Source organism: Photinus pyralis, unplaced genomic scaffold, assembly GCF_008802855.1.
Source record: "Photinus pyralis isolate 1611_PpyrPB1 unplaced genomic scaffold, Ppyr1.3 Ppyr1.4_LG8, whole genome shotgun sequence".
NCBI lineage: Eukaryota > Metazoa > Arthropoda > Insecta > Coleoptera > Lampyridae > Photinus > Photinus pyralis.
This window is the reverse complement of record NW_022170819.1, coordinates 30,660,705-30,688,167: the sequence shown is the minus strand read 5'-3', so window position 1 is coordinate 30,688,167 and position 27,463 is coordinate 30,660,705. Positions and strand designations below refer to the sequence as shown.

At 36.4% G+C, this 27,463-nt stretch overlaps 4 protein-coding genes across 4 annotated transcripts in view; 2 read left to right on the top strand and 2 right to left on the bottom strand.

Annotated features, from left to right (window-relative positions):
• The first annotated feature begins 2,897 nt into the window (after positions 1–2,897).
• On the top strand, positions 2,898–5,048 carry LOC116178569 (modular serine protease-like). The gene is made up of 9 exons (XM_031498114.1): positions 2,898–2,981; positions 3,036–3,168; positions 3,219–3,344; positions 3,404–3,678; positions 3,725–3,940; positions 3,985–4,146; positions 4,199–4,479; positions 4,528–4,684; positions 4,730–5,048. The coding sequence occupies exons 1-9, from the start codon at positions 2,945–2,947 to the stop codon at positions 4,936–4,938; spliced, it is 1,596 nt and encodes a 531-aa protein (XP_031353974.1). The 5' UTR covers positions 2,898–2,944; the 3' UTR covers positions 4,939–5,048.
• Positions 5,049–6,772: 1,724 nt separating this feature from the next.
• LOC116179535 lies at positions 6,773–12,490 on the bottom strand. Its single transcript, XM_031499330.1, has 13 exons — positions 12,288–12,490; positions 12,136–12,237; positions 11,851–12,090; positions 11,615–11,803; positions 11,228–11,563; positions 11,129–11,181; positions 9,369–9,474; positions 9,216–9,320; positions 8,930–9,169; positions 8,560–8,751; positions 8,391–8,514; positions 7,104–7,312; positions 6,773–7,051 (listed from the first exon to the last, which is right to left on the bottom strand). Exons 1-13 carry the CDS (start codon positions 12,387–12,389, stop codon positions 6,893–6,895), a joined length of 2,157 nt encoding a protein of 718 aa, XP_031355190.1. The 5' UTR covers positions 12,390–12,490; the 3' UTR covers positions 6,773–6,892.
• Positions 12,491–13,802: 1,312 nt separating this feature from the next.
• On the top strand, positions 13,803–14,407 carry LOC116179114. Its single transcript, XM_031498829.1, has 2 exons — positions 13,803–13,963; positions 14,011–14,407. The coding sequence occupies exons 1-2, from the start codon at positions 13,883–13,885 to the stop codon at positions 14,335–14,337; spliced, it is 408 nt and encodes a 135-aa protein (XP_031354689.1). The 5' UTR covers positions 13,803–13,882; the 3' UTR covers positions 14,338–14,407.
• Positions 14,408–18,432: 4,025 nt separating this feature from the next.
• The window catches only part of LOC116179534 (RYamide receptor-like), a 69,956-nt gene continuing 60,925 nt past the window's right edge, over positions 18,433–27,463 (bottom strand). The window contains exons 4-5 of the mRNA XM_031499329.1: positions 25,126–25,358; positions 18,433–18,571 (exon numbers count right to left, since the gene is read on the bottom strand). Coding sequence (XP_031355189.1) covers positions 18,487–18,571; positions 25,126–25,358 — 318 coding nt within the window. The 3' untranslated portion in view covers positions 18,433–18,486. The remainder of the gene's footprint in view (positions 18,572–25,125; positions 25,359–27,463) is intronic.

The window sequence follows — 27,463 nt, the reverse complement described above, 5'->3', positions numbered from 1 at the left end:
GGACAGATAAGCGTGACCGCAAGGGGTCATTTGATTTGATTTTTCAGTAGACTTATTACTAGCATATAGGTCAACTGTGCAAAGTTTGCACCAAATCGGTCCAAGCGTTTGACAGTTATCGTGTTCAGGCACGGACGGACAGACGGACACCATCGACCCCCTATAAAGTTTGCTTCGCTTTGCTCTGACGCTTAATAATGTTTTAGAGATAAATGTGAATTTGACTATCTTTTGTGTTTGTAATAACCTCCAGTTATTCGTCCCCAGTCCAAATGAAGGACGGTAACGCTCGCTTCTGGGTGGACTACCACAGCCTGAATGGCTGCACCCGAGACGAAGGCTCCACCCTACCACTTATCCACTAGACACTTAGCACATTGGGGAGCTCTCCTGGCTGGACCGCAAATCTGGATACTGATCTCCTCGCACTTGAGTCTCGTGCACTCACCGCCTTTTCGACTCCCGACGGCGCCTGTTACGGGCGATGCCGTCCGGACTAAAGAACGCGCCATCCACCTTTCAGAGGCTAATGACACTGGAGGTATGCCCCGGGATCCTGAGGAAATTTGTGCTCCAAACAGAAGCCAGCGGATGCAGCATAGCAGCGGTCCTGTATCAGTAAGAGGAAGACCAGCGACAGTGCATAGTCAGCAAAAACCAACTCGAAACTTTTTGGAACTTACCTTAATTTTACTTTCATACTTCCAGCTAGCTCAGGTAAATAAATGGGTAAGTAATAAGGAATAATTAGGCCAATTTGCATCTTCGCAGGTATTTGGTTAATTTCAACAAATAATCAAGATTTGGGCAAGATACAACTACCGAAATTGATACTCTACTATGCCTGGAGGAATTAAGCAATTTTCATAATTCGGTATACGTTTGAATTTTGGAACCTTTTTGTTTCTGTGAGTAAAAATTAGTGATTGTAATAATTACGATTGCAAAAGCGTACATTAATTTTATTAGAATACATTTATTTTAATTAAACATGCAAATAAAGAAAATAATTACAGTTACGATGAACCTAAAAAGAAACCTAAACCTACACTATGTAAACAATTCTAATTTTTGAAAATACTTTAGCACTTCAGTCCGCGGGTTAGATTCGAACAGATAAATTGTCATTTATTCTTACGCAAAAGTACCGCTAGTTTTAAAATGCGTACGCCGTTGGATTTAATTCGTATAAAGGAATATTGTCTTTTACCTTAGGAATGAAGTCTCTTGATTCAACGGAAGTTTGTTGAACTCCATTCCGTCGATGTCGAACCTTGGAATTTTTTCTGAGAATCGCAAATTATTGACGTCGTAGATAGCCACCTCCTGGTTGTTTGGAATTCTGCCACCCTCCTATGCGTTCAGTCTCCTCGAATAAATTGACTCCAGTAACTTGATTTGTATTTAAATCGTACTGCTCCTTGGTTAAAATTTTGAATTTGCAAGCGATGAACAAAATGCGTGCTTTAGCCGTTGGTTCCTTCACAGTGAATTCGTGAACCTTTTTAAAAACTGCGCGTTACTGCGATCTCACTTTTAGGAAAGTTTCCACTTGGATATTATATTTACCTACACGTAAAATGGTGACGTAATTTCTTCCGCGCTGGCAGAGTTAGTATACGCAATGCGCGGAATGAGTTTCTGCGATAGATGTTACTGCTTATTTTTTTACAAGTATTTCTAGTATGCATTTTTAATGTTAACGTAGCGTCGATATGTAATCCGAGAAACTTAATAGATTCGGGGTTATTATAGGTGTGTCTCTTTAATGTGGACATTTGCAGTACACCATGTGGTTGTAAGAGAGAGTAGTACATCTCGTATGGGCAAGACATCATGCAGAGTTTCTCGGTTTACCAAGAGCGTTGAGTCATCTGCGTAGAGAATGCAGTCCGCATACGGTTTTATATAATAAGGAAAATCATTAAAATATATTAGAAACAGCAGGGGACCTAATATTGACCCCTGCGGTACTCCTCTTTTAATGCGTAATTTATCAGAGGTCACTCCGTTAGTAGTCACATGTTGGAATCTATCAGACAGATACGATTCTATTACCTTTAGGCTATTTACGTCAAAATTATATATTTCTTTAAGTTTACGCATTAGTATATGATGTGAGACACTATCAAACGCCTTTGATAGGTCCAGGAAAATCGCTAATGAGTATTTTCCCTCTTCAAAGCAAGTAAGAGTATTATTTATAAACTTTGATAGTGCATGTCTTGTGCTTTTTTGGTTTCTGAAACCCTATCGTTCCATATGCAACAACTTATTAGTTTCAAGGTACTCGGCAATTTGATTGTATAAAATTCTTTCAAATATTTTAGAAATAAAAGAGTATATAACGACTCTTTCTTAAAATTTAACGTGTGTTTATACATGAATATAGAAATAAAGAAATCGAATCCCTTTAAAAGTTGTACCAAATTATAGGGTGAAATCGATTGAAATTCTGGGCCTGAAAAAACATTTTCAATGACGTGATGAAAACCCGCTCCTTTTGAAAGGAAATTACACTAATTAAATGCTAATGTTCGAACTTATGAAGATAGGGCCCTTACTTATATCGACAGTTTCAGAATTTTTTGGGTATATTTCACAATGAGTCCAACGTTGGAAGTTTCTTCGTTGCTGATGCCCCATTGTATACTCATTAGATATTGATTGTCTGGGTTTCGCCCCTCTACACACAATGAAGTGAAAACAAACAGGTCTAAAATGGCTAGTAAACTGCGTCTTTATAAAACAATAATTTTCTGTGAAACATAAATAGTTTGTTCTGCACCATTTCAATAGAATATGCTTATATAATTTCTATAGACTTTACTGTCCATTTTCTCTTGACATACAATAGACCCTTTGTTTGAAGAGGTATATTATAAGTGCCCAGGCGTGATATTCATTAATGTAAATGTTTCTATTGAACTAATAGGTGCTAACAATGTATGTGTTTATCATTATTCTATTTTACGTGGCAGGTAAGTTCGTCTGGCACATTATTTTCACGAATATTTTCACTGTCTACTTTGTAGTTGTAAAATCAAATAACAGCACTGGGTTTGTGTGTGTCGATGGTACGAAGATAGAACTGCATGAGATATGTGATGGGTTACATCAGTGTCCTGATGGATCTGACGAGTCAAGAACGCTGTGCCATCATATCATGTAAGTCCAACAGACCCAGATTTGATGAAATTAACCGAGTAATATTATAGATGTCCAAAGGATATGTTTCGGTGTTACTACGGTGCTTGCATAAAGAGACATGCTCGATGTGATGGGGTACATAATTGTGTAGATAAATCGGACGAAATCAACTGTGAGAGAAGTGAAGGTTGCACGTAAGTACTTTGTCCAAATCATTTTCACGCAAATAACATTACCCACAAATGATCTGCAGAACCTCAGAATTTCAATGCCTATCTCGCGAATGCATTCCTCTAGAAAAGATATGCGACACCATTAACGACTGTTCAGATAATTCCGATGAAAGTTTACACATATGCAGAAATCATGATTTTGTATGCCCAGAAGATACATATCGATGTAAACATGGAGGATGTGTTAAATTCGACACTTTATGCGATGGTTTCAATGATTGCGTTGATGGGTCAGATGAATCAAAAGTGATTTGTGATGGACGAAATTGTCTCGGCGGAAAGTATTGCCGTAAAGGTACTGTGAGTAAAAATTTCTAAGGAATTGACGAATGGTATTTCAGAAATACTGTGTCCGCCACTTATGTCACAAAGAGTCGACATAAAATGCAAATCTAAGGATGGACCAAGGTCTTGTCGAAATCCATTACCCGTAGGTGCAATTGCATATTCAAGGTGTAAGGTTTATTATAGAAAAAAGCATCGTCAGGTGGGAGACCATCGGTCTATATGCCAACCAGATGGTACGTGGAGTCGAGGACAACTTCTGTGTGAACCAGGTGAGTAACGGTAAAATGACCTTAGGTCTAATACGGATTGCTAGAATGCGGAATAACAGCACCACTAGCAACCCCTTTAATTGTACATGGATGGAACTCTGAAAAGCAAAGGTGGCCTTGGCATGCCACGCTTTACAGCTTGCAACATGGAAACTGGACTTTCTGGTGTGGCGGAAGCTTGATAACCGAGCAGGCCATTATCACAGGCTAGTAAGTTACTTTATTCGCACATATTCAAACGAATATTAATTATTACAGCGGCTCACTGTGTTTGGTCGATTAAAGCTTCGGACTTAAAAGTTGCGCTAGGAAAGCACTTTCGAAACTTCGAAAAGATAAAGTATTCTCCTACCACTTTCGACGTATCCACAATTGTGATACAACCCCACTACCAGGATGTAACAGGAAATTATGGATCTGACCTTGCAATTTTGATTTTAAATAGAATGGTAGAATTATCTGAGTATATTAAACCAGTGTGTATCGACTGGAATGATAAGGATTTCACTCGGTTTCTCGATAATGGTACACTAGGAATGGTTAGTATTGATTTTATAAAAGTATTGTACAATAAAAGTGGTTTGAAGATTGTGGGGATGGGAATTACTGAGCATGATACGTACAGCGAGACCTTAAAGGCGACGTATTTACCAGCGGTATCAAACAACCGTTGCATAGATGCACAACATCAGGATTTTAAAAAATATGTCACTTTTACTACATTTTGTGCTGGGTGGCAGAATGGTAAGGTTTCCTTTTGATAGTAACTAGTAATTTTGTGGTACGTAGGTACAGGTGTGTGCAATGGAGATAGTGGGGGAGGGCTAGTGTTTGATAAATATGGGAACAAAACGTGGGTACTGGAAGGTATTGTTAGTGTTAGCCCACGTCGGTTAGGGACGTCATTTTGTGACACAAGCTTTTTTACAATTTTTACAAAAGTGGGAATGTACGTGGACTGGATCAATAGTGTTTTGAATTTATTCAATATAAATTAGCTACTAAAAGTTTAATGCGGATAATGATATAATCAGTGAGCCTGAATGTTCTTTTTTATTATATTATTGTAAAAAAAACTTTGGAAATGAATAAATTTTTCAGTACTGGAGTCAGTTTGATGACAGCGCCATGGGATTTGCCTTTTTGCTGGGATTTTATTTGTTGCAACTATTAACAGCAAAGAGTCCGCTTTCACACAGTGATATGCAATTAGAAATTGGTAATCTGCAACACGGACGACGCGACCGTTGTAGCGGAGACTCCTCCTCCATTAATGAAGAAAACCGTCTTACCATATAAAATGATAACCACCCGCTTGGGTCAACTGCATAATTATTATGGCGAACTTTATCATGGATGGCACCCGATTTCTGACTCGGGCTTTCCACGTACTCGTTGCACACAGTTTATTTATGACCGGGTCTTGTACCAAATTGCAAATCGCACGACAATCGAAGTCCTGCAGTTTCCTGTACCGCAGAACGGTTCGCCATCAGGAACAAATTTGGTCCCAGTCACGCTGGTTGTCGATTCTGTCGATTGACTGAAATAGTCCATGGCTACCAAAACGTATTCATTTCCAGCAGCTATCAATATCAATGGATCTTCTTTCAAATGGACTTCCCATATTGTATTGCCACATTGGTACCTTCTTCTTTCCTACTGGTTCGCTAATTGTGGCACAAGGTGCCCATTTTCTGTACTATTCCATCACATTTTGTTCAAAATTTACCCAGTAGAATTGTTCCTGCACGTTTACCAGGGTGTTCGGCGCTTCTAAATAAACGTCCTCCCGATATACCAACGTGTGTCTGTAGTAGTACCACAGATTTCCTGCTTTTCGGTATCACTTACTGCACGCTTCTTGTAGTGCCATCGTCATTTTCTAGAACCCTTTTAAAAGAACCATCTTACAATTGTAGAGTCTATGATCATAGGTTGATGCCTTTCTGGTCATCACCCTTGGACACAACACGGAACTGGAGCGACTGGGGCACACGTCCCAATCTCAGTGCTTTTCTTTAACTTGGTTGGGAATGAGTTCAAATTCATTTGCCGAACATGCGTTAGGTGTTTTCTCGAGTCGGTAGACTACAGTGATTTTGCAATGAATGTTGGTGGCTTAACCAGAACTTTTGTCGTACCAATATTTCATGTTTCGGCGGCTTCTTTGCGGAACGATTGTGGAACAGCAGGTAGATCTTGTGTTATCACAGATGACACATTACTCTTTTCGCGTTCAGTCGTATCTCGTAAATCTTTTTCGTAGTTCGTCGATTTCAGTTTTCATTTCATTTTCTACCACATGAATTTTATCTTGGATACTCTGTATCTCATTTTGGACACTCTGTATCTCATCTTGAATCATACCTCTTATTTATTGTTTATCAGTGTCGATTTTAGCTTCCATGGACTGCTGATCGGCTTTCGTCTCATCTCGACCATTTTTTCTGACGTAGATCTGGTCACTATTGGCATAAACAATGAATTTCTAACAGTCTTAAAATGGATTAATTTATAAAACTGTAAGTATTACAATTTATAACATAACACAAGCGCATCGAATTTAGAACTGACTGAAACGCAACGATTTGGAATGATCTAGAATAAACACGTCATTTTCCCCGGAATAATTGCGTCACATCCACCTTCGATCGCTGATGAGTAATCTTTCGTGGCACTTCGGTCTCTATCGAGATTTCTGGAATGTTCGCTACAATAAATTGATGGTTTTTGGCCTTTACTTTATTAATTTGTTTTAATTGGGCTTAATAGTAAGGGTAATTTTTAAGTAGGTATTATTATTGCGACTATTATTATACAGTTCAATAATCATTAGTATAATTAGATTAATAGAGATTCACTAAATTAAGAAACATAAACAAAAGTGCTACATAAATTAATTTCAATCTTTCAAGACTGTTCCCTTCATTTGCTATTCGGTCTAAGTGACTATAACCTACAACACTGTTTATCTTTGCTGCAGATTTCGTCATCAAATATATTATCCTTTAGTATTTCCGTAAATTTCGTTAACGGACAAAACTCTTCACATCCAGGTACAATTAAAACCTTAGCTTCATTACTGCTTGATTCTTCCTTGTACAAAATCTAAAGCAAGAAAACCATAGAGAACTCTCTACCATTAAATGGTAAATAATACCCTTATTCTATCTATGTTTTTTATAGTGTGAACTTCCACAATAACACATGCCGTGTATTGAGGACGATGTCGCTTATACACTTCCATTATGCTCAAAAAACTAAAAATTGAAACATCATGTCCAGCATACAAGCTCATTTTTTGTTTTTTGGGTAATTGATCTGTTAATTTCAAATTTGTGTCTTTTAGAATCTTCTGTAGTAAATAGCCTGCAATGAAAATTCACGTTGTATTACAAGAAGCGCAATGAAAACAATGGAATGGTAACATAAACCTCAGCATAGGGAGCATTTTATACTAACAAACCAAGTTGCTGAGAAGCACGATGTAAATCCATGAAGCAAAGCATGCAACTGCGACGAGCTCTGCGTTTACACAACAAACCCTAACTAATTACCTGCCCCCCCCCCCCCTCAACATATAAAATGAGTTGCACAGTGAGCAACAAATCAACGACTGAAAGGTCCGGTTCAGCTTAAGGATCTCGAAAACTAGCAAGGATATAGATCCTAAATATTTTGGAAATCGAAATTGAAAACATGTTTAGGACCAATGTTATACATAGTAGATGGTGTACGGGTTTTATAAATGTTTTGCTTTCAAAAATCAATAGGGTGGTTATTAAAAAATGTTTTTTTGCAATTTTTGATCAACTATTTTGCTATTTGAAAAAATAAAAAATAATTGCAAATACGAGTACAAACGTTTTAGAGAGCTGAAAGAGTTTTGAAAGTTTTTTTTCAATAGTCCTTAAAATAAGGGAGTTATGACGATTATTCGAATAACAAAAGAACGCCAATAACTTCGAATTCGAAGTTCGCTGTTCTAACTGCCGTTTTCGGGTGTAACAACTTAGTATTAACACCTTTTACTTATAGCGAAAAATGCGATAGTATTGTACGATTAGTACAAAATTGCTTATAACATTTGCCATCACACTTCTTGACAGAAAGTAGGCATGAAAATGAAGGTTTCAGGACGATTTGGGTAAAATAAATCATACTAATCATGTATACATTTGAATGTGAGTTCGCGATGTATTCGCATGCGTCTAATGGAACATTGTATAAATTAAGTCCTTTGGGATGCTTAAATTATACAAGAAAATGCCCGAATTATAAATTAGATCTATCCCAGTTTCCCACAAGGATTTTGGAAAAGAGCACACAAGGAATAAGGGAAAGCATTAATATCTACAACATTAGGCATATAAATAATATGTTTTTTTCTTATGACAATATTGAGGAATGGATTGTGTAAAATTTTTTTTTAAAAAGTCAAGCTTACCTCCTGTCATTTGCTTAAGCTTTGAGTTTCCTGATGTACTCTGTAGAAAATCAAGAAAATCGCTTGTAAGCCCATCTGGAAATATCCCGTTAGCCCATTCCGGCAGAGGCAACTTTAACTCTTTCTACAATTTCCCGTTTTCAGGCATGCTGATTAAATACACACGTACCTGAATAACCAGTTTGTCCATAGTGCCGAAAATAACTGACAAAGGATCTTTGTCCCATTTCGTATTTTTTTTTATATAATTATGTGAACCAAAGGTCGATTTTAAAAGCTTCATACCTTCTTCTGACCGTAAAAAATCCTTATAAAGCTCGTGGTAGGTGGTACAGTTGTTGTTGAAAGGCGAATACAATAACTGGAATTTACTCATTGTCTATCATATTTAAAATAAAACTAAACCATTACTATAAAGAGCTCTTAAAACAATTTGCAACATTCACTATACTCTCGAAAGAACAAGCGCGTTTCGAGAGGAAAATTGTTACCTGATACCTGTTGCAGATTGTTCAAAAGGGACACAGGCATTTTCCTACTTTGTCATTACGGCTCAACTCTGTATATACGGTTGGTTGCCAGTTTAAATTCTTATTCCATTCCAACACAGTCCCTTTTGGTGGGAAAAGCCCAGCTAAAACAAGGGCCATAGTCATTTGAGTCCTAACAGTCGGTGTTGTAAAGGCCTCAACCAACTCTGGATAATACAAGTATCCTAAGTAGTGTTTGTAGCGCTTCTGTAACCATTCACCAAGTTCATACGATGCCCTTTTCCCTTCCTGAAGGCAACTGTAGGTAAATAATTCATTTTCTGCAAAACCTTACATTTGTTAGTGTGCCAAAACCATATGGATAAAACGTTTCATCTTTATGTGGATCTGTTGGATAAGTCTTATTGTTTAATGGTGTTCTGTGCCCATGGCGAAATAACTGAAAGCACCTTAAAGTTTATATGTCGTGATTTTTGAAATTCCTTACCAGGTGGACATATTTCAAAGTGGTAACATCATTTATTTCACCTTTCACAGTCACAAAAAATGTTAACATGAACACATACAACGCGGTTTTTCCAAACATATTTAAACTTTAAATAACAGTCAAGCACAAGTAGTATTTTCGAGAGCTATGATTCGAGTCGCAGTCATAAAACCAAAAAATAATTTGCTTATTACATGTTTTAAATCTTAGCAAAATGGACGTGAGATCTTTTCATCATTTAATCATATATACGTCATGATTTTTATCTGTAAGTAATGTAAATGTGACATAATCACAAGGTGTTTCAATTCATGAACTTTCCCATTTCAATGAAAAATGGTAATACCTTTACAGGGAATCAGTAGCACGAAACACTAGACAGTATGATGCAATAATAAAATCTCGAAAATAAACTGTAAACAAGGTCAGTGTCATTTACAATTTTGCAGAATGTCATGTATGAACGTTTTTATAATGTTGTAATATCAAAATTAATGTAAAGTAGTAGCAAGGATTTATTGATTGTTTTGATTCTCCCACGATTTGGAATACCGACTGACAGGCGAGGTAAAAGTTCAAAATACAAAATCAATCTAAATTTTCACATCTGCACTTAGGTGTTTCATCGTGGGTTGGGTCTTGTGAGGTCAGACTAAAGCAGATGATATAATTTATGTTTATTATTTGACAATGCATTTGATTTGATTAAGAGAGAATATTAGGTACTAGATAATTATATACTCGTAGATTTCTTCCCTTGCAACTGGTGCAATAGTTTCCTGCGAGAAACATATTTGATGTTCTTATATTAACAGGCGACGCTATGCGTACTAAAATAATTCTGGCCCTTTTAGGTTCCGTCGGTACGGCGATTTACAATTCTTAATTATACCTAACTTCTGCTGTCAATTTTTGCAATTTATTCAGGTTGGTGTTACAAAGTTCTTTATCGCGTACACTTGAATTGGCGGGTTTACTGTTCGTGTAATGAAAGTTATCTTTGTTTATTTATGGGCGTAAATTTTTATTTACAGGAACTTAAACCTCCCGTTAATTTATTATTTCATCCTTTTTTGTGTCAATGTTTATTCCGGTTAATACCACCCAAATCTAGCACGAATTTTCTTTTTTCGGAAAAACATCGAATTATTATAATTTTCACGGTTAGGCCGTTTTTTATGGGAACAAATTTTTTATGTTATTCGGAACCGCAAGAATTGAGAATTTCTTGGTACCTATTTGGTCGCCTTGAATTTCAAACCGCGAGTGCTTTGGGGACCGTACTAGTCCCTTTGAATCTCAGACCGAGAATGTACCCGAAGCTCTCAAAAAGTCATTCTTACGCAATATTTAGCTAAATAAACACACGTTAAAAATGGCGGCCATTAATTAATTTCCATTGGTTAAGGCTTTTTGTGCTACCAATCCTGATTTGTTCTAGGTTCACTAATTATTTCGAAACAATTTATGCAGTAAGCGTCTTCCACGGTAACGGTTGCGTTGTGCTAACGGATCATAGGAAGACAAGTAACTTTGAGAATTATTGAGCAAAGGAACCACATTGAGCAAAGGAACCACATTCCAGATTTAAAGAAGTGGTAGTGGCAGATTGCGCACAAGAAAGGATGACTGGGGCATTTTTATTGTGTGGTAGAAGGTTTAACTGTTTAGTCCAAATTATATTTCAGCAATCACCGCTCTCAAGAAAGATATCCTTAAATAATCCGATGAATTGGTATAACGGGCAAAATTCCCCGCACTGTCCAATGGATACGGCACGTGGTTTATCAGTTACATAGGGTTGGTAAAATGCCTAAAAACATAGTAGTTAATAACTGTTTCTGAGGAAAAGCGATTACCTTTATTCCATGAACATCATTAATAGTATGAAGTTCCATTATAACAGCAGCAGTGTAAGGTGGGCGTTCGACTAAGGTGGAAGAACCAATTGTATTCAAAAGCAACGCCACGTTGGTGTCGTGTGCCGAATACATAAACAATTTTCTATTCTTATATTTTGGCCCATTCTTTAATTTTAACATGGAATCTTCTGCTATTTTTTGTATTAAACCCCCAATCATAGATCGTTGTAAACTCTTAGTAGACCGAAATATCTCCATTACGTCCACAAAAGCTTGCTCCAGTCTTGGCAGTATGGGTGTGATCCACTTAGGTCGATCTAAGCCTTGTTCTTCCTGCAATAAGTATGTTGATAAAGAGCACTAACATGTCAACCGGAGTCATACTTGGACAATAATATAATCATATAGTATTAGGTACATAAAAGGATCATTATAGCTTAATCCTGTATTGTTTTCCATTATTTCCTTGATATCGTCATATTTTGTCATAATCTTCTTAGCTTCACTTGTGTTCATGTACGATGTAAGGGCGTTGAAGAAGTTTTCACATTTCTCATTGGGCAATACTAATAACTGCAAGATGTTTTTGATGCGATCATTAAGACGTGATTAGTATTTACCGACTGCGTTTTGGGCAGAACTTCATAATTTATTGGATTCCAGTTTAGTTGCAGATCCCATTCCAAGGGAGTTCCCCTGGGGGGATACAAACCAGCTAATACGAGAGACAAAGTGGCTTTACTGCGGCCAGTATCTGTAGTATATGCTGATACTTCCGACATCCAGTAAGTTTTACTAAGAAATTCATCATACCGATTTCTCAAAGATTTCCCCAAATTGTAAGATCTTTGTTTCCCCGTCTAAAAAGGTGAAATAATTACGAGTGCGATTTTGTGTGTCATTACATTGGTCAATTGCGAATAGCCGTAAGGAAAGTATTTCTCCCTTCTGTATGGATCTGTTGCATATTTAATACGTAAGGGTGTACGGTCACCATGTCGAAAGAGCTACAAAATAGCCCACTTATTTAACGTGTCTCGTTAGATGATGTACTTACCACATGCACCAACTTTAAAGAATCTTCGCTTTGTGCATTCGATTTGCAAGGAATACTTAAAAAAAGTAGTGGAAAAAAAACAATTATTACATCCATTTTCATTTTCACGGTGGTGTTCTTAAAACTATAAAAAGATAACTAAAACTGCTCATTTAGTTTTATAGAACTTGACTGCAATGATTGCTTCGTAATTGTGTGTATAATTGTTTCTCAGGTTATTGCATCAATTAATTTATGACAGCGATATGCACTATGTACTGTCTCGCTGATTACAGTAGCAATCATAAAATCATTTCAGACCGTGGTTCAATAAATTCCAAAACATTACCCGTGAAATTTATATGCCGACGTACAATGGAGTAATATTATGCAATGGTATTAAAACGACAAGCTGAGAAAATTATTACATGGCAAAAACATTTTCAGTTTTAAACAACTCCCGATTTGACCGGATGCACGTACCCCTTCATGGCAAAAACATTTTCAGTTTTAAACAACTCCCGATTTGACCGGATGCACGTACCCCTTCACAAAATAAATTATCTATGCCCGTTTCCTTTTGTTCCTTTAGTTTGACCTTTATTTTTAAGTAGGCTGGCTTTCAGCTGCTCTACCAACCCAACCCACTATAAATTTATAAGTTCCATACCAGAACCTTGAGGGTTTATTCCCACAGAAATGGGGTATAAAAGACATACAACGGCATACAAAATTCAGAACGGAACCCGGTGGCGCGGTGGTTACGTTGCCGATTGCTATTCGGAAGGTTGTGGGTTCGATGCCTGCTGCCGACTGCTCTGTGTGATTCTGGGGCAGTACTCTTCCCTCTCAGCACCCCATTCCTTCCGTTCCCATCCTTAACTTTACCTATCCTTACATTCCCGTTTCTGGTTGAAGAGGGTCAGGAAACCCAGAGCAGCCCGCCTCCGGTATCCCTCGGGGTGCCAGAGGAATGAAACACGTTGCCCTTTTACCTTTTTAGTCCAGGCAACGAAACCCAAAAAAAGGCTGAATAGAGGAAAAAAATCATGTAGAAGCCAATTTTGGCACACATGTAGGGGAAGGTATCCTGAACAACATACTGAAAGTACTGAGGGGTGGGGTGTGAGCTAAGGGCGGGGGGGGGAGGGGTTAAAGGTCCCTTTTTTTTAGTTTTTCGTGAATAATTTGAAAGCGGTTGCTCCTAGTTAAAAATTTTGCTCTAGAGAATTAAACAGCATAAAATTATCTACAAAATGATATAGCACAGTATATAATAATAATAATACTTAATGAGATCCAGAGGGAAGAAAAATCAAAATTTTTAAAATTTTAACCGATACGCACACGGGGATCCCGAATACGATTATATTACGTAGGCGGGATGGTGGAGATCCACGGAGAGGTCAGTGCATGCTGGTGGACAGCAAGGACGTCATTAGTTCACTCTAATCAGGCTATGAGGCTCCTATTGTTCATCTATTCAAATGCAACGACGCGAACGAACTCATTCAGTTTCATTGTCTTTAGTGAGTCTTTAAGATAAGTTGAGCATCTTTAAGCTAGTGTGTTTAATTGACTTGTGTTTTACTTTACTTGATGCCACATGATTAACTATGGCTGATAAGTGTTTAATTTGCGAGGATGATGTTGACTGTAATATATGTCAAGTGGGGAAAAAAGGAATCAATGGATTAGTAAGATCTAGTATTCTGAGAAAAGATGAGCAAGTAGACAGTTTTAGGAAAAAAGAGAGCGGTCTGTGATTTTTTACAGATACAAAAACCCCTTACCGCCCACTCAATGGGGTTGTGCCAAAGGAGAAGACGGGGTATTATTCCCAGTAACCACAAATGATCCAGTGGCACCCGAGGCGATACTTAACACAATATTTTGCCGATGTACAACTGGGTACAGGTGTGGCTGCCGCAAAACAGGCATTGCTTGCTCCGTCGCTTGCGGCAATTGCCTTGGCATGTGCACGAATGGAGCCCCGAACGATGCCATCGATGACGACGACGACGATAACGATTTTGACTCCTGCCCACACAATCTCGCCAACGTAACATAATCGGAATCAGACTTGCCGTGTATTACGACCTTTGATTAGTATAGTCTATATTCAAAGATTACGACTATTTTAAAATTTTTGATTTTTCTTCCCTCTGTATTTCATTAAGTATTATTATTATTATATACTGTGCTATATCATTTTGTAGATAATTTTATGCTGTTTAATTCTCTAGAGCAAAATTTGGATTAGGAGCAATCGTTTTCAATTATTCACGAAAAACTAAAAAAAAAGGGACCTTTAACCCCTCCCCCACCCTTAGCTCACACCCCACGACACCTACTTTCCCTATTTACGATTCATTTGGTTCGACTTGTTACGTGGTTTTTTTGAACATTTCTCACAATAATAACCATCAATAATTGGATTCCGGGAAAGAGCGCTTGACGTTTTAGGATGCAATCGTACACGTAAAACGTCCACACCCTAATAAAATAAACCATATAGATTAGTCTATTCTTAGAAACACTTTCAGTTATAAACATCAAACAGCAATTAACGATAGCAATAAATTTCTATTTTATTTCATACAAGGCTATCTAGTAGGATTCTTCGATTTCAATGAAAGTCAGTGTATACTCATTTTATGCAATTTAGTGCAAATGCGGAGTATAAATTGAATATGTGTCAACTAGTTTTTTAAAATTAATCGGTCTATTTAACCTGTAAATATTGAATTAAATTGATGTCAATTGATTTCAAGGTCAAATTCTGAAATGTTTTCTCAGCCCATGAGCAAGGTTTCAGTCAAGACTGCCCAACCAACGTAACCCACTATACATCTTTAGGGGAATTTTTCGAAATAAATTTTCCTTATGTCATGGTTTTGGTTGTTTGTCTTTTTGACTTTTCTTCGTAAAAGTTCTCGAAAATGAAAACAGACAGCGATGTCAAACCTTCGCCAATCGACTTCTACGAGTTGAAGGATCAGTGCTAATGAATAAGAGCCGGATTAAAAGTCTGGTTTCCAAATGCGAGCGGAGTGACAAAAAATTCCCCTACTGAAATTTGTATGTGATTTATCATATCCTGTTTGTATATTCCTTTGAAATAATATTGTTTAAGTTAGTTGTCACCTTTGTTTTCTCACTGCAGTAATGATTTATTATGTTTCCTCTGAAAACTTTTTTTTACAATTATTATAAGCCGCTTCCTCAGCCACGTCCATGTTTATTTACATAAGGATTACCGAAGGAAGATTGTCAGAATAGAAATGTATACACAAATTAGTTTGTTTGTTTCGTGAACTGAAGCAAAGCTGTATTAAAAGATACTGCAAACTACGAAATGGCAAACACGATTTACTGATTAGATCTTACATTCAATTGTAAATTTTGGTTGTCTCCACAGCGGTCTTTGAATGCTCATTTTTGCACAGTGGTCTTGTAGAAGAATCTTATTTTTAAACTGACATTGAATATCATACTGTAAAAATCGTAACACGACTTGGTATCTCGTTTCTACAAAATTGAAATTGACATTAACGTTTAGATTAAGGTCTTTATTAAACACCAAGTTTGTCCTCTTAATATAATATAAATATAGTTATTGACCCATGTAACCAGAAAGAGCAACATGTCCAAGTAAATATAAAAGGTATCTGACTATTTTTGTTGGCTTCCCTAAAGCAACATCTATCACCTCTATTGCTTTTATCGCTGTTTCACATTTCAACTGTACGTTGTCCTTACAGAGGATATTGTTTATTTACACATTCGTTTTCACTTTATTGTCCGTATGATTCCTAACATTGAGCTCTCGGGTGAGTCTGCTTATTTAGAAAGAAAGGTTTATTTATGCCCCATCATGAATTCGCATTATTCAGGGCACAACGTTGCACAAAACAATCAGGATTACAGAGTGAATAATTACCTAAATGAATATCACGGTGCTGTTTTTGTAGAATTTATTAAGAATTGCGCTGTGGAATGAATATTCCTTCGCTTTCATTTTCATTCAAACGTCGGTATGAATTTCAGTAACTAATATTTATCTTGTCAGAGTGGAAGACCAGAGTCAGTAAGATGCGAGCAACACCGTGTCAATATTGAACGAAAAGTCAACGTTTCGCGCACTTACGTAAGGGACTCCTTCACGACAAGAAAAGAAACAAAATAACAATAAAAATAAAATATATACTCGTAAAACCCTTGCCCATGAGCCAACGGCTGAAACACCGAGAGAAGGCTAATCCTGGTTGTTTAAACCTATGCCGTTGTAGAAGCGCACATACCTATCGAAATTAAAAACTATCAACCAAACAAGAACAACAAATAACAAACAACAAAGGCACATATGTATAAATTGACAATTAAGTTGATCTAAACGTCATTGTTTTGTCGTCCTTTTATGAGGATACTTGGTATAATTTTAAATGCTTTCATGGGATAAGAAACGATCAAAACGTGAAATGTGTAACAGTATATTAAGAAACAAGTGTATAATCAAGTCTTTAAAGCACGCGCAACGAGTTTAAGGGCACGACGCGTAGCGGAATTAGTTTTTGATCAAGATACAACTCATCTCTCATATGGAGGCTATAATAGTTATTTATGCATCAAGGGCATTAAGGCGATATTTATGCCGAGGGCGACAGAGAGAGATTGTAAGTCGCCCGAGGGTTAAATATTGAGTAATGCCTGAGGTGCATACAACATTTTATTTTTCATCATTCCAAAGAATGCATTTCCAATATACAAATGTCATGATTATTGTTTGCCCAACATTAAAGTGCTCCATACGAATCAAGTTGCATCTTTTTTATGACATAATATAACTCCGTCAATCAATTTGACAGGCCGTTTGAGGGCATAATGAGATGACAATCCATTATGCCCTCTCATTATGCCCTTGGGCGTAATAGACTGCTTCATATATCACATATGACAGATATAATTGACATATAATAGGCAAATGAAAAATAAATAAATTTCTTATGGCCGTAAGCACCGACAAATTTAAGCGTCGCTTAAAATCCATGGCAACCTTTGTCTCAATAATCGTTGCCATGGATTTTAAGTTACACTTCAGCTAAGCTCCGCTTAAATTTGTCGTCATAAAAGAAAGCCGAAAAGATATTGGGCCATTCGCAGTGGGAATCAATTTATTTGTCAACCGTTGCCTTTTTGACGTTTCATTGTCAATATTATTTTCTAATAACCCTCTTATTAATTTGAGGTATGATAATAATTAATGAAGAAAGGTTTCATCCGCAACTTCTTGACAACAACCAACAAGTGCGGAGGTTCAACAGAGTGAAACTGATCGAACTAGTTTAAGTGAGAAGTGCTAAAATAAAAGCAGAGTAAACACGGGAATAAGTGAATTCATGAAATGCGCACTAGGACTGCATTCATAACACTGTTAAACCTAATTATTAGAGACAAACTGTTAGATAGACTTAGTAGAGTTACAATTATCGCCCAACAAGGGGCGAAATAAAAAAATCCACGTTTAGTGATTAGTTCCAGCTTTAATTGACCTTGACGGCTATCCTTCGACGCCATCGTGAGCGCAAAGATAACATCTTGCCTAGTTAACCTACAGACGACGCTTGGAGCGAAGATAACAAAAACTGAGCAAGGGGTTATTTATTTTCATTGGTCAATTAACCAAGTTGTAATTAGTAAGTAGTTAATTTCCTCTTCAAGGATTAATACCAATGTAACTTACTTAAGTTTTCAATGTTCACTAATTTATCGATGCCTGATTTATTCAGTTTTGCACATGTTATGATTGTGGACAGACCACGGTGTCTTGTCAACGTATTCTACCGTGAACCTGAATACAAGTATTTAATTCAAGGGCTTCATGTCGTTGATTTTTTCATTACACACACACAAAAGCAACTCTTCGTAACATGAAAGACAAAATCTATTTCTCTTTAACATGTACCACTAATCACATACGTCTATTCAAAGAGACATACATATAAGAATAATGGTTACATACAAACATTACATACCATAGAATTTTTGTATGTACAAAATACGAAATCTTAGTCTAATTAAAGGATGATTAATTTACAATTAATTCCGTTCAGTTATTTCTACATTAAATAACTTGTTGCTTGCTTCGCCATTCTCATAATCATTAGAAACATCAAAGGATGTGGATTTTGCCGATAGCTGTTTACATGATGCCGTACTATTAATAATAGTCGACCTTCTTGTGCTGTTGAGTGTTTTCGAAGTGCTGCTTCGATGTAGAAGGCTGCTTTCGGTTTTCTCCATACCTGCAATTATAGAAATAACTGTCTTAATATACCTACGTACACATCTATATTGACCTAAATCTGCGCTACGAGTACTTGAATAATCCTAATTCATGTAATGGCAACCGTGAAATAATTACGGTGTTTTCACAAAAACTGCATAACAATAAAAGCAGAGTAAGAAGTGGTGAAACCGTGGCATTCGTGTGAGTGTCTAATGCGTATTTTTCAGGTTTTAATGTAGGCGATTACTTTAATTCAAAATCTATTACCAATTATCCTCGTTGGTTCGGTTCGCACATGCGCAAACCCCCTACTAAAATACCATATAATTGTATAACATATCTACAGTTAACTACAGTTAATTTGTTTAGCAAGCAAAAACGAAAAACGTAGATATTTTTGTCAAACATCATTCGCCAAGTGTACATGTGTTAAAATATAGTAAAAAAGATAAAATGTAACTTTCTACATGATCCTAGCATTGAGAAATAATACCCTAGGATTAAAAGGATGTACATAGGCGATGGGTAATGAGAATGATATATAACCGTTGAGTGAAGGATTAAATTACTCAATGATATAACAGGTACAAATTATGCACAACTTTTATGCTGACAAAGCCTTAAGCCCTAAGCCTCAATCACTCTGTGAGTAACAGTAAAGTTTTGACTCTATCATTAGATATGCTGTCAAATTTGGCATGAGTACTTATTTAGTCCTCTCATTTCACCATGGGACGCTATTCCCTTCAAAAACGCGTAGAAATTGTTAAAATTGATTATCAAAATCAGTGCTGCGTTCGCCTAACGTTCTGTGCGTTGCGTGCAATTTATGGCTTTCATGGCCGTCCTGCAGATACCACAATCAGTTGTTTAATAAAAAAATTTGAGACAACGGGGTCAGTGGTTGATGAAGCAGTTCCTGTGCGTCAAAGAAATGCAAGATCGTTGGAGAATATTATTGCCGTTCGGGACAGTATGCGAGAAAACCCCAGACAGTTCATTTTGCGTCGTGCGCAAGAACTGGGTCTTTCTGGGACGTCAAATTGGCAGATTTTGCACCTAGACTTGGGTATTCATCCATATAAAGTTAAGTTCCCTAGTCTACGCAGAAAAACCACAGTCAATTACTGCCCTAAATGCCAGCATAACTCGAGTTCTTTCTGAAATTGAGCCCAGTTTAAGCGAAGATGTCCAAAAATTGGTCCACCAGAATACAACATGCACAGCGGAGTCGCGGGGGCCATTTGGCCGAAATTATTTTCCATACATAATGTCATCGAATATCCTTTGAAATATTATAAAAATTGTGGTAATATAACTTAAATAGGTTGTTTTATTTCATTTCAAAGTTCGAGCGTTCTTAACGAAAAACCCTTTATAAGGAATTATATCAGATTACGATAAGGCGCCGAGGAGGAGGATTATTGTTGGTAGAAATTAATTCTAGAATTAATTCCTCTCGTTGAGACCTTTGATTAGAGTACCATACAGGATAAAACCAGCCCCCCCTATCCACCCCCTGTTTTGATAGAGGGTAAGAAAGATGGCAATAGTTGGTAGAAAACATTCCTTCTTGACTGTTTATTCAAACCATTGTTTATTAATCTTGAAATCTTAATTTACATATTTTTTACGACGAAAATTGATTCCTTCTCGCTTGGCCAATAATAAGAATTTGTTTCCATTATTTGTTTGCTTGAGTGGGGATTTTTGTTTATTAAAAACCCTATCTCCAACTGATCGACTTTTTACTTTATATACCTACCAAACAATAACTGCGGTATACTTTCCCGTATTTCTCATAAAAATGAATATGTGAAAGATGCCTAGATGATTACAGTCGCCCTAAACTCTCATGATTGTGTTCCTTGCTTAAATTGGAGCAACCTACTTGCAGCGATAATAATAATTTTTTGTAAACTTAATTCGGCAGATGTAGGTGTTAAAATATGTTAAATAAGATAAAATGTAACTTTCTACGTGATCCCAGCGTTGAGAAATAATACCCTCGGATTGATCGGGTTTACGTAGGCGATGAGTAGAGAGACTAATGTATAAAATACATGATACGCGCTATCATCGACAAACGTAATGATAATCGGAAGCCACTTAGGCAACCAACTATACACCATCTGAAATGCAACCTTGAAGTGTAAGTTTTCCCTCGGGGATCCGTGTGGGATGGGCCGCTCCGCATTGCGCATTGTCGTTCCTTCTTAGTTGTTTATCCAATCTAGTTTCTTCACCACAAAAACAATTTCCCCACAAGATGTAAGAGCATTACGAAAGAAATTTATCAGGAATGTTTTACAAAGTGGATATATTCCTGGGAAAAGTTTGTAAACGAGGAAGTGCAGTACTTTGAAGGTACAAATAGTCAATAAATGAGAAGAACTTCAGTTATTAGAAGAATTATAAATATCACCTATATTTCTTGAAATACACTATAAACTGACTTGACAGACATTTTTAAGCACTTGCGGATTAGATTAAAAATATGAGAAAAACGTTCTAGGAGAACAGATGTTGTCTTGTCTGAAGTGAAGAGAGCCGTGCTACCGTGCTATAAAAAATAACAGCTTCATTATTCCCATACAATTACAGTAATTTGCAAGTACGCGTTCTTTTCCATATTAAATCTTGCCACATTTTCTGATCAAACGCTATTTTATTGTCGATATCAATATTCATATTCATCTCAAGGCAGATTGTTCATTGAGACTACTCATCAACGATTAGCCCTGTGTCTTTCTCTATGAAGTTACCATGGCACTTTGTACGTGCTCATTACGTTTATAATTGAGACGTTCGCCTCGTATTAATAGGTAGGTCATAATTATCTTGATAGAATTGACTGGCATCGTCTAATAAAAAGCTATTTATGGCCGTTTGCACCGATAAACTTAAGTGGAGCTTAGCTTAAGCGTAGCTTAAAATCCATGGCAACCATTGTCTCAATAATCGTTGCCATGGATTTTAAGCTACGCTTAAGCTAAGCATCACTTAAATTTATCGGTGCAAACGGCCATAAGTCTTAAAAACTGTTTCTAATGAAGTTTCGCACTATTAAGTGGATTTTTGGGACCGTTTTTAGCTAGAATTTCTGAGTTCGATTAGAGTTCCCGACAGTACCTCAAGATTCGGAAAAAATCTGTAATAAGGTTTTGGGTGGAACCTAATAATAATAACACTATAAAAAATAAATGAGAGCTAGGAGTGTTTTGGTCGTTGTGAAAAGTCGCTCAATAGTGAAACTTTCCATAATCGAATTTTGTGGCGAACCTTACAGTTAAATTTTGATACAAATCTAAGGTTCTGTACGTCCCCTCAAGAGCATGGAAATCTTATATTGAAGTTTTGCATTAAACCCTCAAGTATAGGTACTCAGTGATGTGGAAATCGTAACACCAAGAAGGAGTCGCGATTTTTTTTTATCAAACTTGGCAGAAACAAATATTCATATACTCGTATATCAAGTGGTAATGGTTTACCTCACAGTGTTTTAGGTAATTTTATAACGTGTATGTTTTGCTTTTGATCGTTTCTAGAGTACACCACCGTGCAAAAACACTTTCTTCTCAAGTTGTACACATAATTTTTTCCTAGATTTTTTCTGAAACTACAATTAAAATTGAAAAGTTATCGTATGCAATAATGCAGTTTAACTTTTAACACATAGCAATCTAGATACGGGTATGTTTCAATATAAAATGTCATTATTAAGATTAACGTAGCAATTGTTTTCTACTTTCCTCACTAGAGAGGAAAATCCCATTTTCTTCGCCCTTTTTACAGACGAAACGAAAGTAGTTGATTCTAAAGTAGTTTCAGAAAAAAATCTTGACAGCGCTCAAAGACCATTTAACGGAACATTTGTTTCAAATTTCAACCAAATCGATCGAGCAGTTTCGGATTAAAAATCATGCTGTACGCATTTTTTTAAAACTATATACTCCTGAGACCTTAAAACGTAAAGATACGTTAAAATCTCAAAATCAGTATTTTGAGTGATTACAATAACCTTTCAATTTTATATTGGCGAGGTGAAAATTATGAAACATTGAGGCAGTGCGAGTGCCTTTTTATATTGACAAAATCACACCTTTCGGATTAAAAATATGTGAAATGTTAATAGATAACCCCGAACTTACACTATCTTCATGGCAGCAAGTTTTCTTGGGTTAGTCTGAACAATTATGTACGTTACTCGCAAACTTATTTGCCCAGCGAGCGTACTTAATTTCAGTTAAATTCTCTGACGTATATCAGGACAATTTGCATCTGTGTTATGACGCAGTACCTATTTCTACATTCCCGAGGCAGTGTCTTTGATAATAAAGTTGTACCTATTCAAAGGTATATTATTTTCGTCATATATCTTCATAATGTTACGAATGATTAGTTATTATGCGAAATCATATAATTAGTTTCTTAATTAACATTTCAGTCACTCTTCTAGCTAGACCTCATGAATTCATTGCTTTCCAAACGTCTAATAAACTTCAACTGAGAGGTTCATTAAGTTTAATCGTGGGTGCTCGATTGCTTAAATAATTAGTTGCGCAATTGTATTAAATTTGCATTCGTGCAATGCTTCAGATATTTAAAAGCCTTTGAATTTCCACAATTTCGCATTCAAATCGCTATACAAATGCTGTATAAATAAGGTTCTAAAGTAGTTAGCTGAAAAATGCGATTGGCATACTATTGATTTCGTTCTGTTTGTGTGTCCATTCTGCCGTCAAATAACTTCACAACGAAAACGAATTTTCGAATTTTGTTCGGCAACAGGTGGCTAAGGGAAACTAATTCAAATGGAGCTGTGTTGGACAGTTTACCACATAGTTCCATTAGGGAAAGTATTACTATTGAGGAGGGGGGAGGGGTACAAAACTCTACTTCCTCTAATTTTGATTTCAGAAAACTCAAAAGTAAAAATCCTTTTTAGCTCTGTATTTAACGGTGTCAGCCATAACTCTAATCAGATCTCCAGTTCCTCGGAAGTTTGTTTGTGCCAGTTTCAAAATTAATTAAAAAATGAATTCCTGTATATTTCCTTGTTATAATGGTCAACCATGCAATAAATTAAAAAAAATTAAAAATAATTTTTGTTTTCTTTTTTTGAGTTCATTAACAAAACAATCAGGGCCATATGGAATCTTTGTAAGCTCAGAACTCAACATTTATACAAAACGAGTATCTGTAATCCTGTACAGTAAACAAAGCGCATTTTCTCTAGTTTATAAAATAAATATCAATATTTAATTCATATCAATCCACTCAAAGGTACATGAACAGATGGAGGGACAGTCAAACGAAAGTGCCATTATTATAAGGAATGTTTGTAATACAATATTAGTTCAGTAAAACGTATAAACAACTAATTTTCCCATTTATGAAAGAGCCCCGAATACTTACAATCTTAGAAATGTGGCAATGTCTCATTTTTTGTTTTTCTATGTCATTAGGTATACAAAGTTTTTAGAGCTAGTGATGTTCTACCTACAGCCATGAATAGAACTTTCGATCTTTGACAAACATACTGTTTCTTCCTGTCTAAATAGGATACAATAAAATACTTCGCACTCCCACAGTGGTGTACACAAATATCCCTTGGCGTAATAAATTTTATTTTTTGTTGTGAAATGACACCCTTTAGCTAACTGGCGAATACAACATAAAAGCTCGATTTACGCTGAGTACTGAATGGAATGACCTTCCCCTTTTTAAACCACCCCAATGGTGACACTTTTGAATTTTTCACGTTCCCATAAGATGCTTTCTACGCACCGTACTTTTGTTCTGGACTGGACTACTCGCAACTAATGCTGATTTTTCAAAAAGCTTTTTAACTGGACTACGAGGTCGCCCTGAATTGACTTAAACTGTGTTTTTAATCTCGGTTAACCGAACGCTAATCTACCTGGGCCTTTTTATCTCAACGCCTTCTAATCTCTGGACCGCTATTAGAATTTTGTTTCAGCTCAACTGCCCTAATTTTGTGAGAAATATTCCCCTCTCTAACTACTTACTGTAATTTTTTAACACCTACTCAATGGTGGCGGTATTTTATAAATTTTCATTGGTTTATCAGACTTTCAGGACTGTATACTAACTTTCGGATTCTGAATTTGTCAGCTTATCAAGCTGTGCTTAATTTACAGAGTTGCATAAGTGACTTAATACGACGTACTTCCAGAGTGTAATTCAAAACCAAAGTCAGAAACACACCGTAGAACAAATAGTTCATAGACAAACGTGGGAAGATTACGGAAGCTCGCTACTATTACAATCGACAAAATAAAAACTTGAACTTAACACGAATAATATTTATTTGGCGGAATGTTCTTGAAACCTTGACTCTTTTCAAACTTCGAAATCTTTCTTCCGCATAATTCTACGGGAACATTTAACGAAAATAAATAGGTAAAGCCCCTGGAATTCTATGCCGGCATCTTTGCAAGCAGCAATGCAATCCCGTCTTAACTAAAACAAATGTTCAAAACTTTTGTTGCTAGACACTGATAGCATCTACATTGTATAATAATTAATAGGGAATGGATTACGTACTTTAACTTACTTGTCAGTGGAAAACTTGTATTTTTAGGATGCAGCATAGAAAATGAGGGTAAACATCGACGGAAGCAAGGTATTATCCTGAACGCTCGAATAAATCCTGCTCTGAATCTTGAATTCATATAACAGTAAATGATGGGATTGTAGCAAGCATGCGACATTGCCAGCCAGTGCAGAGCAAACCATAAATACGGTTTCAATTGGTCACTGATGGATTCCTGCACAACCTGAAAACAAATAAAATGTGTTAGGCACGTACAAAAAAATGAGTTTTGATTTTAAACTTCATGTCACATTTAATAGCGACATGTTTACACTATGTAAATGATCCAATTCGTGCCGGAAATAGTAATAAGCGCTTGACCTCGCAAAGGGCCTGAAAAATCTCTGGAATAATAAAAAGGAGAACAACCGCCCACATCGATGGGAAGTTATTAAAATGGGTGGGGTTTGAAATAATGATTAGACTAAGTTCCTTTGTAGTACAGTGACGGCGGGACTGCGACTATGAGTAATAACTAAATCAGGGGAAATACGGAGGTTTATTAAATAATATTGTAGCTATTAATTAGTAGTGAGTACAGTTTGAGTGGCTATTACAAAGAAGACAGGGTGCTTGTACAAGATTAAATTTTTTGTCTCCGGTTTTTTCAGAGTGACGGAAGAAAGTCATTACTGTTCAAATTTCGCTTGCGAGGTACATTTATATTGTAGAGTTTTGTGTAATAGAAGTAATAGTATAGAAGTTATAGAATATTTTTGGTACTACATATTTAATTCATAATAGAGATTGACAATAATTATGACTGCACGCCAACATTCATATTATTGTTAGTTCTAATTACCTGTATTTGTTTGAACCCTCAGCAGTTCTTAATAAATATCACTGCTTGCAAACCACAGCGTTATACCTTTGCCATTTTCCTTATGCGTCCAGAGTGATAACTGACAATTTGTAGTCGGTAGCGGGACATTGGTTTGCCGTTCGTAGTTGAAGCAATGAGTGCCGGAAATGGGGTACGAATTGACTCACAACACAGAAAATTACTATATGTGAAAAATGCAGATGGAAGCTCTATTAGTTAAGAACGGCACATGGAACCATGTAAATAAAACTGCGAAGCCTGTCGTGGATACGGAAGGCGCCGCATCGGAGGCCGCCGTTTTAGCTTGGGAAAAAGCTGATAGTAATAGTAATAATTTATTGGTGTTATGTTTTATAAATAGGCAAACCTACAAAAATTACTCACTAACACAACACATTCACGCATGTATTGAAGGAGGAGTAAGTATCTTCGAGTCGATAAAGGCATTTCTACAGTCATCACGATATCTTAGTCCCGCTATTACTCGCACTACTCATCTCTCAATACGGAATACGTCAGTTGAACTAGTTACGTGCCCCAACAAAGTATGTTATAGGAAAGTGTGCTTTGGATTTTACCATAGTATGCCACCATTAGCACTTTCCTAGAAACCTCTAATGCAATAAGGTCAAACTGGAAAGCATTTATCAGTCAAGTGGTGCTTAAAAGTGTTTAAATTCCGTTGTCATAGATGTAAAGAAATTGGTCATACGGAAGCAAATTGTAAGAAGGAAATCTGCGAAATGTGCTGACGACACATGTTTGTTGGCCAGTGAATCATTATTTGTAACAAATGGCAATAGAAAAAGAAAATAGTACCTGGATAGTGGTTCTATTTATTTCTCACATCTGTAACAAGGTGAGCGATTTTTCGAAACTCCGTAAAGGAAGTGGACATCTGAATTTTGCGAATTATGCTTCGACTGAAATTAGAGCTCAAGGTTAATACCGTTTTACTACTGAATTTCAATGTGAGTCTAGAAAATTTGATCGATGCTCTGCATGTAGCAAACTGTTGACTGTTATTATTCACACAGTGCTTTCGTTATTTCTGTTACAACTAGACTACCATCTGGAATATCTGGAATAATTAGTGGATATAAGAAGTTTGGTGTGAGAAGTTAGTTCAGTTGTCAGTACTACAGAGAATAGTTTATACTTCGATTAAGCCCATTGTTGTTCACATAGTCAGTTATTGTGAGCGGTATTGTAAAACCGAGTCTTTTTTAAAAGGTTATTCAAGTGATCGTTAAGTTAAAACATCTATCACTAAAGAGCAATATTCAATTTTTATTATAAGATGCCCCCTTTCATTTACGCCAACAAACTATAAATTGAAAAACATAGGGAGAGTCGGAGGCAACACCATTTTGTGAGTACTTTTGTTTGTACATTTGTGAAAGAAAATCGGAGACCGGAACCGGATTTATGGATTATTATATGTATAAGGTAATGAAAACTTTGTT

Excerpts from the sequence above, each read along its gene's own strand:
- LOC116178569 (XM_031498114.1), top strand. The coding sequence starts at position 2,945 with ATGTATGTGTTTATCATTATTCTATTTTACGTGGCAG. Across the intron at positions 3,169-3,218 it reads ACGCTGTGCCATCATATCAT|ATGTCCAAAGGATATGTTTC; the intron begins GTAAGTCCAACA and ends GTAATATTATAG. Across the intron at positions 3,941-3,984 it reads ACAACTTCTGTGTGAACCAG|AATGCGGAATAACAGCACCA; the intron begins GTGAGTAACGGT and ends ACGGATTGCTAG.
- LOC116179114 (XM_031498829.1), top strand. The coding sequence starts at position 13,883 with ATGGCTGATAAGTGTTTAATTTGCGAGGATGATGTTGACTGTAATATA. Across the intron at positions 13,964-14,010 it reads AAAAAGGAATCAATGGATTA|GAAAAAAGAGAGCGGTCTGT; the intron begins GTAAGATCTAGT and ends AGACAGTTTTAG.
- LOC116179535 (XM_031499330.1), bottom strand. The coding sequence starts at position 12,389 with ATGAAAATGGATGTAATAATTGTTTTTTTTCCACTACTTTTTTTAAGT. Across the intron at positions 7,313-8,390 it reads GCTTAAGCAAATGACAGGAG|GCTATTTACTACAGAAGATT; the intron begins GTAAGCTTGACT and ends TTTTCATTGCAG. Across the intron at positions 7,052-7,103 it reads AAAACATAGATAGAATAAGG|ATTTTGTACAAGGAAGAATC; the intron begins GTATTATTTACC and ends TTCTTGCTTTAG.